Source organism: Dicentrarchus labrax, unplaced genomic scaffold (genome assembly GCF_905237075.1).
Source record: "Dicentrarchus labrax unplaced genomic scaffold, dlabrax2021, whole genome shotgun sequence".
In the NCBI taxonomy this organism is placed as follows: domain Eukaryota; kingdom Metazoa; phylum Chordata; class Actinopteri; family Moronidae; genus Dicentrarchus; species Dicentrarchus labrax.
The window spans coordinates 15476322-15488594 of NW_026136721.1; the positions used below are offsets into that span (position 1 = coordinate 15476322).

At 41.1% G+C, this 12273-nt stretch overlaps 1 protein-coding gene across 1 annotated transcript in view; it reads right to left on the reverse strand.

Moving 5' to 3' along the window:
- Window positions 1-2839: 2839 nt before the first annotated feature.
- Window positions 2840-12273, reverse strand: part of LOC127354388 (myosin heavy chain, fast skeletal muscle-like) — a 142038-nt gene continuing 132604 nt past the window's right edge. Inside the window, exons 33-37 of the mRNA XM_051384266.1 lie at window positions 3863-4035; window positions 3588-3690; window positions 3414-3513; window positions 3186-3313; window positions 2840-2957 (exon numbers count right to left, since the gene is read on the reverse strand). Coding sequence (XP_051240226.1) covers window positions 2940-2957; window positions 3186-3313; window positions 3414-3513; window positions 3588-3690; window positions 3863-4035 — 522 coding nt within the window. The 3' untranslated portion in view covers window positions 2840-2939. The remainder of the gene's footprint in view (window positions 2958-3185; window positions 3314-3413; window positions 3514-3587; window positions 3691-3862; window positions 4036-12273) is intronic.

The window sequence follows — 12273 nt, forward strand, 5'->3', positions numbered from 1 at the left end:
ATTCTGATTCTGAAGGTGAAAATAAACCTAATAATTTGACCAACAACCAAATTAGGGAAAGGAACCGACAACGCCACCCTGGGAATTTCACCCAGAGAATTAATTTGGAAAGCACACAGGTAAGTATACTCAGTAAGGCATGAGACGTGGTTCAGGTATTTATAGAAAAATATACAATTTTATTGTTAAATAATTAGTTAAAAATATTTCAATTTCATTCATACAAAAGAAAGTCAAACAGGGGAATCAAACCAAAAGAGGGAGGGGGGCTGGAGCCGAGTGTATGGACAGGGGCTTAGTGGGGGGGATTCACCCGACATACGTGACACACACTCAGTGAAGTGAAACCCGCTTCCACGGACACAGCAGACAGAAGGAGATACCACCACCCGGGCACCAGTACCGCCACCACCAGTCTCCAGCAACTAAAAAGAGAAATAAACAAATTAATGGGCCAATCACAAAACAAAAGGGCAACTAAACTTAACCAATATCAATAACTGCCCACTTTAAGAAATGAAAAATAATCTAAAGAAAACAAAACAAATTTAAATAAGTAATCAATCCAAAATAACAAGATTACTCAAATAACCTAACACTCATCCACACAAGCACACATGGAGGCCAGGCCCCAGTTAAAACACACAGGCATGAGTCTGACAGAGCTGCTCTGGGGCACGGCGTGGGCTGCTGCGACTGCCAGATGAAGCCAAACAGAGCTGAGCAAGAGCAGCCGCGCAGCCAAGCGGCGTGGAGACCGTCTCAGACAAGCAGCGTGGAGACTAGGCAAAGCAAAGCAGCAGCGTTTGAAATAGGACAAAGCAGCAGCGACCCCAATCAGCTGATCGCACGTTACACCTAATGATAGAAAACATACCATTAGCGTCACTACGTTTAACCGTAAATACTCAGTTGATTACTATACTGACACACATACCTGTTTAGGGACCAATTCGCACCGGAGGAGGGAGGGAGAGAGAAGACCAGCCACTGCTGGCATTTACCTCTGACCACACTAACGTTAGCCCTCAGACAGCATCAGCTACAATGGCAAGAAAGGGAGGACACTTACCACGCACAAACTACGCCGCACATACGGGACACACGGAGCAGCTGCCCTACAAACAAACACAAATGCCATGAGCACACAGAAAGGACCGAGCGACCAGTGTGGTGAAACAGCGGGCAGCCATACCTGTCGGGTCAACAACCGATGACCCAAAAGTGACACACCAGTGACGACAGAGGCGCAAAAGGAATACCCAATGAAGGGTGGTGGCTTTTATACTGGCCCACCTCATAACGGCCACCTGTGGCGCTAAATACACAACAGCAGCACTGAATGACAGATAGCACATGTATGCTGCTACACTCACATAGCCCTATAGTCAGCATTTATGACCAGCCTCACAAATAATGAATATGAAACAACTTACCAGTGATGTTATCATCCAGCAGCTGTCAGTTTAAATCCAAACCAGCAAAAGTGACATAAATCCACTGTAGCCTGAATGAAATGTCTAAACAGTCCAACACGTTTATACACGTCAAACACAACATATTCCACCACCATCATCGTCATTATCACAGTTGCTTTCAGGTACCTGCTGAGCTGCTGCTCTTTTTCACATTTTCACCAGTTTCGCTGGTAGAGCTAACAGCAGGACTCGGTTGGTTGAGGCTTTTTTATCCACATTTTTATAGTTAGTAAAAACAGAGAGACAGCAGACAGGCTGTGAGCCTTTAAAACTCCTGGTGTTGTTCCTGTGCATATCCAAATAGACTGGCGGGGGGCTATTAAGGGGGTACTAAGGGGGTGGAATCAGCAACAATACAGCAGGCCACAGCCGCTTGTGCTGGCTACTGCGTATTGTTGAGAACCCCTTGGCAGCGATCAGGGCTCGTCTCTGCTCTGCAGCAGGCAGACTGGTCTGAGTCTGACTTTTTGCCACAATCAAGACACACAAGCAAACATTTAAAATATTCAACTAAACAACAAAAAAATGCATATTCAGTCAGGCAGTTTGGGCCAAAGGTGGGCTCCTAGAGAACCGTGGGTCACAAGTTGGTAAGTGAATGCACTCAAGTTGTGTAATTAAAGAAAGTCTATCATATTTTAACGTCTGCTTTTAATGTGTTTATCTATGACAGTCCTGGCTGGCCCTATATGTTCGCATTGCAAGCTGCATAGGGCACCGCTAATTACGTAAGGGCACCACCTCCCTTTCGTGTCAGTGTTCTGAGATTTAAAGCCAGCCTATAGGCTTATGGACAAAGCTAATTATATTATGAGGACTAGACTACTTACCAGGCAGCAGAGCCAGAGCCTATTGTTATATTTTATATTTAATTATTTTCTTCATTTTATATTTAATACAATTTATTATTTATCTTGTTAATATTCACTTATCTTAATATTCAATAGAAAATATTCTACTCAATAAATATTGTTTGTTTATACCTAATTTTATTCTGTATTGCTCTACTTATTCTTAGACCGACGGAGCAAACTTTTTAAGGAGGAGGGAGCACTGGGGTGTCAGGTGTGACTGTGTGGCAAAGGCAAATAGTTTACAGGTTAGGTAGGAGAGCCCCTTTAGAGAACCCCGGGGAGGTCAGGACTGGCTCTGCTCTATGCACATGTATACAAGGTATTTTTTGTGTGATTGTATAGTTAAACTTTTGGGGTGATGTTCAGTTAAGTAGGAGTAGGATTAATGAAGTGATTCTTCTTTAAAAGCAAATATGCTGTTTTCTTTCTCAAAAATACAATATTACTGCTTACTAAAAAATGCAGTATGGATTTCACAGAACTCACTCAGACAAAATACAGAGCAAATGGTATTGAATGTATGATTTTTATTGAAATGTTACAGTGTAAAGTTAAATTTGGTTCATATTGTATGAACTCTGTAATAGGTTCATTTTGATGTGGCCTCTTATTCAGCAGACTCACTCTGGAAGAAAAATGAAACAAAAGTAATTATTTCAAGGTTTAACAAGTTATTAAGTTTTATTTAACTTTTAAGGGGTGTTTTTCTACATGTGGTTGTATGCATGTGCTTCTAGAAGTCGTTCCACAAGCTTGATTGAATTTTATGTCAATGAAACCTGAATTTATCTGCACCATATATAGAAACAAGGACAGCAATCCATTTAAAAATGATTAGTATGGAAATGATTACCTTTCCAGCATCACGGCTCTTGGCTCTCATTTTGTTGACCTGGGACTCAGCGATGTCAGCGCGCTCCTGAGCTTCCTCCAGCTCATGCTGAACCTTTCTCAGCCTGGACATGTGGCCATTGGCCTGCTCTTCCTGTGAAGGTATCAGGGTTATATAGCTTAAGTCTTAGGACAGTTGATGATGGTATTATTTATTCTAAATGAAATGATTGGTCATATAAATGTTGACTTGCAGCATCCTCAGCCTGTCTCTTGTAAGATTTGACTTTGAGCTGCAGCTTGTCAACCAGATCCTGAAGTCTGGTCACATTCTTCTTGTCCTCCTCAGTCTGTGCAGACAAAGGATTGTTAGTCAAAGAGAAAAGAGAATTCAGATAATTTGTTTTTTAGTGAAATTAGTCACCTGGTAGGTCAGCTCCTTCACTCTCCGCTCATATTTGCGGACTCCTTTAACAGCGTCAGCGCCACGTCTCTGCTCACCTTCAACTTCAGCTTCCAGCTCACGCACTTGAAATGTGATAAATAATCAAAGTTTATAAAAGAATTTCAGTTCATATATATATATATATATATATATATATATATCTATATATATAAAGCATAGAGATAAATTAGAATAGAACTGACTCAGTGTAAGTCAGATGTACATTCAGATGTATATTCCGAAATGCAGTTCATACCCTGGACTCCAGTTTCTGGAGCTGCTTCTTGCCACCCTTCATAGCGAGGTTCTCAGCCTCATCCAGACGATGCTGCAGGTCCTTGACTGTGACTTCCAGGTTCTTCTTCATCCTCTCCAGGTGAGCACTGGTGTCCTGCTCCTTCTTCAGCTCCTCAGCCATCATGGCAGCCTGAAATGATGGGCAGTTTGGAATTAGAATTTTAAGTCTTGACATTATCGGTCAAGTGTCAGGAAGAATTTGGTGAAGTAATTTTTTTTACATTAAAAAGAGGACTCACATCAGTGATAGCCTTTTGGCTTTCTCCTCAGCATTTCTTGCTTCCTGAACTGAATCCTCCACTTCACCCTGAACCTGGACAAGGTCAGACTCCAGCTTCTTCTTGGTGTTCATAAGACTGGTGTTCTGAGAGTGAAGCAGTCCAACACGCTCACTGGCATCAACCAACTCCTGCTCAGCCACTTTGCGTCCTCTCTCTGTCTGCTCCAGAGCAGCTCTCAGCTCCTCAATCTCAGCCACCATCAGGCCATTTCTGCGCTCCACCATGGCAACCTGCTCCTTCATGTCTTCCTGTCCTCTGACAGCATCATCAAGGTGCAGTTGGGCATCCTGACAAAGAAAAAAAACAAAACAATGAACTCTCCGTACTATTTTTTACTTCAATACTTTTTAACTTAAGGATCATATAAACCTCACCTTTAGCTGTCCCTGGACATTCCTCAGTTGTTTCTGGGCCTCAGCAGCCTGCCTGTTGGCATGGCTCAGCTGAATCTCCATCTCATTCAGGTCTCCTTCCATCTTCTTCTTGACTCTCAGGGCATCATTCCTGCTCCTCACCTCAGAATCAAGAGTGCTCTGCATGGAGTCAATCACCCTCTGGCTGTTCCTCTTGATCTGCTCCATCTCCTCATCCTTCTCTGCCAGCTTCCTGTCAACCTCACCTTTGATCTGGTTGAGCTCCAGCTGAACACGGAGAATCTTGGACTCCTCATGCTCCAGTGTACCCTTAAAAAAAAAAAAATCACAAACATAGCAAAAGTTACTTCTTGCAGAAACAAAATCAAAGTGAATGTATTTCATCATATAAGCGGTCCGATACTGAAATCAAGCGTTTACCTCAGCTTCCTCCAATGCCGACTGAATTTCAGACTTCTCAGTCTCCACAGTCTTTTTGGCCTTCTCCAGCTCATGGATACTCTTTCCAGTCTCACCAATCTGTTCAGTCAGATCTGAGATCTCCTCTATAGAGCAACCAAAGTTAGAATATAGTTAATAGCAACCTAAGGAAACTGTCCTGCAAGATAGTTTGGAAATTATATTTTAGTAATTAAAGTACAACATACTTTAAAAGGAATATTTATCCCTTTGATTCAGAGTAATGAGCCCAAGGGTTAAGCAAAATTCAAAAGGTATAAGTGTCTCCTCAGTATTAGAATGTTGTTTGGGCAATAATAGTTTAAGTTCATACAAGAGAGTTTTGAACACCATTCAGGTTCATAAACTACTCTTGTAAGGGTGAGAGAAGGACCCACACAAGACAAGTTACATTTTCAAATCTAGTGAGACTGACATACGTTGCAGGTTCTTGTTCTCTCTCTTCAAGGTCTCCAAATGATCCAGAGCCTCCTCATAAGAATTCTTCATCTTAAACAGTTCAGTGCTGAGAGAGCGAGCCTCCTTCTGGGCTCCTTCCAGCTCTGCCTGGCCCTCTTCATACTTCTGTTTCCATTCTGCCAGGACCTAGAATTATATAGATGAGTAACACTGATTACTTACTAAAATAGATTTTTGTTTCCATCAAATCAATGTGGTCTTGATTTCTTTTTACCTTATCAAAGTTCCTCTGCTTCTTGTCAAGGTTGGCAGCCAGACCATTAGCTCTCTCCACATCAATCATGAGGTCCTCCACCTCACCCTGCAGCCTCTGTTTGGTCTTCTCCAAAGACGCGCACTTTGAGTTCACAGCCTCAATGGATTCCTCAGCATCCTGCAGGCGCTGGGCAAGCTTTTTCCTGTAGTCAAGTATTTTTAAATTAAATTTAGCAAAAAATATGTGAAAATACTGAATTAAAAATCTATTTATGAAGTAGAAAGCTTTTACGTACTTTGCATCCTCCAGCTCCTCTGTGCGCTGGATAGCATCAGTCTCATATTTGGACCTCCATTGAGCCACCTCACTGTTGGCCTTGGACATTCCTCGCTGCAGCTCAGCCTTGGCCTCCTGCTCCTCCTCAAACTGCTCTCTGAGCAGATCACAGTCATGGCGGGCTGACTGAACAGAATGGGCTAGGGCGTTCTTGGCCTGTTAAGCACACAGTCCATGTCAGAGGTACATTGACCTAATGTATGTTACATCCAGATGTTTTGTGGATAGGTGAAGTTAAAACTCCAAAGAGCCATGTTTTGGGAGCATTGTCTCTGAGTGCATCATTTGTTACTTTATATATATATATATATACATACATACACACACACACACACACACACACGTATTTTGTTTGTTAGTAATAGAACATGTTACTAAATGGAGAAACCGATTCATACCCTTTAACAGTCTGAACATAAGAGATTAACTTTCTTACCTTCACTTCCTCCTCAATTTGCCTCTTCAACTCCTCAATCTGCTGAGTGAAGGCCTGCTTGCCCCTGGTCAACTGGGAAACAAGAGCTTCCTTCTCTTCCAGTTGGCGGGAAAACTCACCTAAATGTGAATATGTAAATGTTTTTTCTCAAAATGGTCATTACTGTTTTCCAGTAATTGTTTTTATTACAGGTGACTTACCATTCTCTGTCTGCAGTCTGGCCTTCTGTCCATTAATGTCATTCAGCTGGCGGACATTCTCATCATTTTTGGCTTTGAGTTCACTGAACTGGTCTTCAAGTGTTCTGCACATTTTTTCCAAGTTACTCTATAAACGACAAAACATTATTTATTAAAAAACGTGAAATTCAACGATGCAAACTTCTCTGTCTAGCAGTTTATTAAAGCCATTGTTACTGAATTCAATGATTGGTGATGACTTAAACACAGAGATGTTTGCTATTCTCTTATAGATAGTATTTCTTCCATAACCTATGTATTTCTGCTTTTGTATTCTTGAGATAGTAAAGAGGGAAATCCCTCACCTTAGCTTTGGCAACAGCCTCCATGTTGCTGGTAAGGTCATCAATCTCCATCTTGTACTCGCTCTTCTCTTTCTCCAGCTTCTGCTTAACACGCTGGAGGTTGTCGATTTGCTCTCCCAGCTCTGCAACACTGTCAGCCTGTTTCTTGCGGAGAGCTGCTGCAGTAGCCTCATGCTGCAGGGTTGACTCTTCAAGATCACGACGCAGCTTCTGGAACTCAGCCTCACGTTTCTTGTTCATCTCAATCTGAGCAGCTGTTGCTCCTCCAGCTTCCTCAAGCCTCTCGCTGATCTCTTCAAGCTCCCTGGAGAGATCAGCCCTCTGCTTCTCAACCTTAGCCCGGGCAGCTCTCTCAGCCTCAATCTCTTCTTCCAGCTCCTCAATACGAGCCTGGATTTGAATAAAGGAATATCAAGAAGATTTATTAACTGTAACACACTCCCAGCAAGTTCTTTTTGATTCACTGGGTTTAGTATTCACGTCAAACGTTACCTGGAGTTCCTTGATCTTCTTCTGAAGCTGAGCGCAAAGAGACTGTTCATCCTCAATCTTGCTGAGGAGCTGGCTGGTCTCAAAGTCTTTCCTTGATGAGGATACCAAGAAAGCTGTTATTGTCAGAGTTTGTACTGTCGAATTTGATATATAGATATATGTAAATGTTTGCAACAGTGTTCCATTAGTGAAGTGTTTATGTGAAAGAATCACACTTTCTTTTGGTCTCTACTTACTGCTGCCACTTGCAGTTGCAAGTCATTCTTTTCCTGCATCAGGGAAACCATCTTCTCCTCCAGTTCCTTCTTCTTGGCCAAAGCAGCAGCTAGGTCTGTTTTCATCTTATCATAGTTCTCCTTCATCTGCTGGAGCTCCTTCTCAGTTTCAGCACTCTTCAGAAGAGGCTTGATCTTGAAGTACAGTTTCAGCCACGGCCAGTTCTTCACATTCATGAATGAACGGACATTGTACTGGATGGTATAGATAGATTCCCTATAAAAAATAAGTATATTATGATGACAGTATTATTTTGTCAAACATTTTACTGTGTACATTGTTTTGAATATGTATATTGATGTTATCGTGATAGACACAGTTCAGCTTAGTGTACCGTATCAGAATCCTACCTCCTCTCCATCATCTTAACAAACTCCTTCCTCATCACATAACCTCTGGCAAGAGCTTGAGTCATGGTAACCAGCGTAGCCAGTTTCTCGTCTCTCATCTCCTCAAGAGTACCCAGCAGACCAGCTTTGAAGAACACCTATTTTGTTTCATAAAGAAAAAAAAACACACTTAAGGAAACATGCATACAACAGAACAACAAAAGTAACATAGTCAATGAGAATGTACCTTTGTGTGCCCAAATCTGTACTGAGTGTGGTCCACATCAATGGAGCCCAGCAGCTTCTCTGAAGCTTTCTTGTTGTCAATGAACTGTCCCTCAGGGATGACACTGGCATTCAATACTTTGTATCTACAAGAGAAAATGTTGTTACTTATATTTACCTCACTTCTAAGCCTGCTGTTTTACATCGTAATAACTTCAATCAATATAAAAAGTAACCTCTGCTTGAAGTCAGCATAGAGGATTCTGCTGGGGAAACCCTTTCTGCAGATTCTGATGCCCTCTAGTACACCGTTACATCTCAGCTGGTGGATGACCAAGGAGTTCTCCATAAGACCTGCACATTGCAAACTGATTGTATTAAGACATTTTCTTACACTATACTTTTACACGCAGTGCACAAAACTGGGTAATATGCTTCTTACCTGGAGTCTTTGATTCATTAGGAATCAGGCAGCGGACAAAATGAGGGTGAGTGCTCCTCAAGTTGGTCATCAGCTTGCCCAGGTTCTCCTGTGGATTAGCAACAAAAGGTAACAGGTAATCAGTATTTTAATCTGAGGTATTTTAAGATAAGGGTCTTATTTGTTATAAAAATATGTAACAATACATACCCTGAAAAGAGCAGACACAGTCTGGAAGGAACCACCCTTCTTCTTTCCACCCTTCTTGCTGGCAGCAGCCTCTGTTTTGCAAAACATTGAATTTAATTAACAGTACTAAATAAATAACACTGTAGTGTACTGTAGTTTTTTTTCCTCTGTGGAATTAACTTTTTTTATCGAAGTCACATAAATGAATATATTACTGCTGAGCAGTCATCAACATAATGTAATGAAAAATTCATGATGTTTTTTAAACCATGAATATTGGTCAGGACAATTGTATTATTAAGCTGAAGTTTGCCACTATACTGGGTAATACTGAGTTCTGGATACTCGGATTTCTTACCTTCAGCTCCAGCATGAACTGCATACAACATACACAGAAGTTTGTTGGAAGACTTCTGGTAGAGCTGAACGACTGAGTCATTCAGGGGGTCCTTGTTCTTGTCCAGCCAGCCAGTGATATTGTAGTCCACTGTACCAGCATAATGAACCAGGGAGAAGTGAGCTTCAGCCTTGCCCTTTCCAGGCTTTGGCTTTTCAAAGGCCTTGGTCTTGCCAAGATGCTGATCATGCAGCTTGTTCTTGAAGGTTGTGTCAGAGGCCTTGGGGAACATGCACTCCTCTTCGAGGATGGAGAAGATGCCCATTGGCTGAAGGGTAATTTACGTTGGTTTAGGTGTTGAAAAACCAAACTGAGAAAGTAAAGATTTACACATGCATAAAGAAAACCATGTCTAGTGGTTACTTTTTACCTTCTCAATAAGCTCAATGCAGGCAGCCAAGTCCATACCGAAGTCAATGAACTCCCATTCGATACCTTCTTTCTTGTACTCCTCTTGCTCCAGGACAAACATATGTTGGTTGAAAAACTGTTGCAGTTTCTCATTGGTGAAGTTGATGCAGAGTTGCTCCAAGCTGTTGTACTGTAATTACAAAAAGGTATTTATAATTTCATGGCAAAATAAGGTTGAACTTTAAAACTGCTCATATATTTTTCAACAACTCACATCAAAGATCTCAAATCCAGCGATATCCAACACTCCAATAAAGAACTGTCTTGCCTGCTTTGTGTCCAACATCTCATTGATACGAACGACCATCCACAAGAACATTTTCTCATAGATGGACTTGCACAGAGCACTGACAGAATTGTTGACCTAGAAATAAGGATTTTAGTGCGTAAATATTTTCATATCAAAATATTAAATGAAATATTTCCCTAATTTCAAACATCCAATTTTCTTTTTATTACCTGTGGCACGGTCTGACCTTTGGTCACCATCTCGTTTCCGACCTTGACTCTTGGATAGCACAGAGCTTTCAGCATATCAGCTGAATTCAGGCCCAAGAGGTAGGCGATTTTATCAGCCACTGATGGAGAGAAAGAGCATTAAGTACACATTAACTTGTGTCGTATTTTGCACATGAGAAAACTTGCATGCAGGGCACAAAATTAGCACCAGCCACCAGACAAATTCTGGTTCTTGCCTCACTCATCGGCCAAAATACAAAATTAATCTATTGGGTGGATGGTCAAATTTGAACATTCACTTGCCATTTGGCCAGTGGACAAAAATGTCTGGCATGTTTAGAATGTATTATATTAGCAATTACCCTCAGTGCCATCAGGTTCAGCCTGCTCCTCGCTTTGCTTCTGCTTGAATTTCATGTTGCCATGATGCATCACAGCTCCAGTCAGCTTGTAGATGCCCATCTTCTCCTCAGCAGTGAAACCCAAGATGTCAATTGCAGTCTGCATTACACAGGAAATACATTTATACAATATATATATATATCAATTGCTTGATTTTTTTTTACTTTGATTGTTTATTCTTTTTAAAAACAGTGAAGTGTGATCTTACATCTGTTGCAATGAACTCCTCCACATCATCAATGCTTTTGACAGTGATTTCACCCTGACTGATCATTGGGTAGTCATAGGGGTTGGTGGTGATCAGAAGAGCCTCTGAAAGACAAGAAACAAAGTACACAAGTCTTTTCATTGTTTCTAGTAGTCTAATTTCTAGGTTCAAATTGACTATTAACTTACCCAAGAGCTCAGGCTTGTGGCCAGTCATCAGCTGATAGAAAATATGGTAGCTCCTCTCAGCAGACAACTGGAAGGTTACACGAGACTTCTCCAGCAGATCTAAGAATAACAAATTCAATTGGAGACTGTAAAATTCTGGCATTACAACATACTGTTGATATTTAAAGCCAGTATGTCAGCAGCCCTTCTGCAGTTTCCTTCTTACTTACTTCTGAAACCTGTGATTGAAAGTATCTATCCATCCCTTGTCATTACTTTTTATAGAGTTGTAGGGAGCTGGTATAGGCTCCCACAAATAGGTAACTATATTTCACCAAATCATACACACACCCCAGCTTCACTTAATCATAGTCACTCTAATTCCTCTGTGTTATGGCAGTGCTGACAGACCAGCAGATGGTAGGCAGTCACTGTGTGGATGTATGTATCACTTTCCAGCTGCCTGCTGATATATATTACCTTGGCTGCAACCACACTATACACATTCTAAAGCTTCACCACAACATAACAAGTTGTCTTCTTAAAACTAAACTTAACTATCATATCTCTTGTATCTAAACCTAAAGATGTCTAATATTATGCTGTACCATATCTAAAATAATACTTAAACAAAGCTATTACTGAATGAACAAATCAAGTCAAGTCAGTGTTATTTGTAGAGCCCAATATCATGATTTTGCCTCAAGGGGCTTTACAATCTTTATAGGATACAGGAAGAGAGGAGGGACCCCTCATCCAGGACTACAGACATGCAACAGATGTAATGTGTACAGAACCGACTGACAAAGAAAAATTACAGCATGGACAACCAGGAGGAAAAAATTATAGATATTGCATTGTAGTTGCATTGCAACAATAAAACAAAAATAAATAATGAATAAAAGGTTCTTCCTTCAGAATAAATTGCAATCATTCTCATTCATCCTGAATGCAAATTTTCAGTTTGCCAGACTTTTACCATCTCAAGCATACATTTACCATTGATTCAACACAATGTTTTGCACAGATAACTCAATTTACACCATAGCTGAAACTTACATGTTTCAATATCAGCTGAAGCCAGCTTGCCACTAGAGCCAAAGTGGATCCTGATGAATTTACCCTGGACAACCAGAACAGTATTAGCATAACATTTCATGAGCGAGCAATTAGAAAAAGTCTCAGAAACCTGGATGTGATCACTTACAAAACGAGAGGAGTTGTCATTCCTCACAGTCTTGGCATTACCATAGGCCTCCAGCAGAGGGTTGGCCGCAACAATTTGGTCCTCAAGGGAGCCCTGCAAG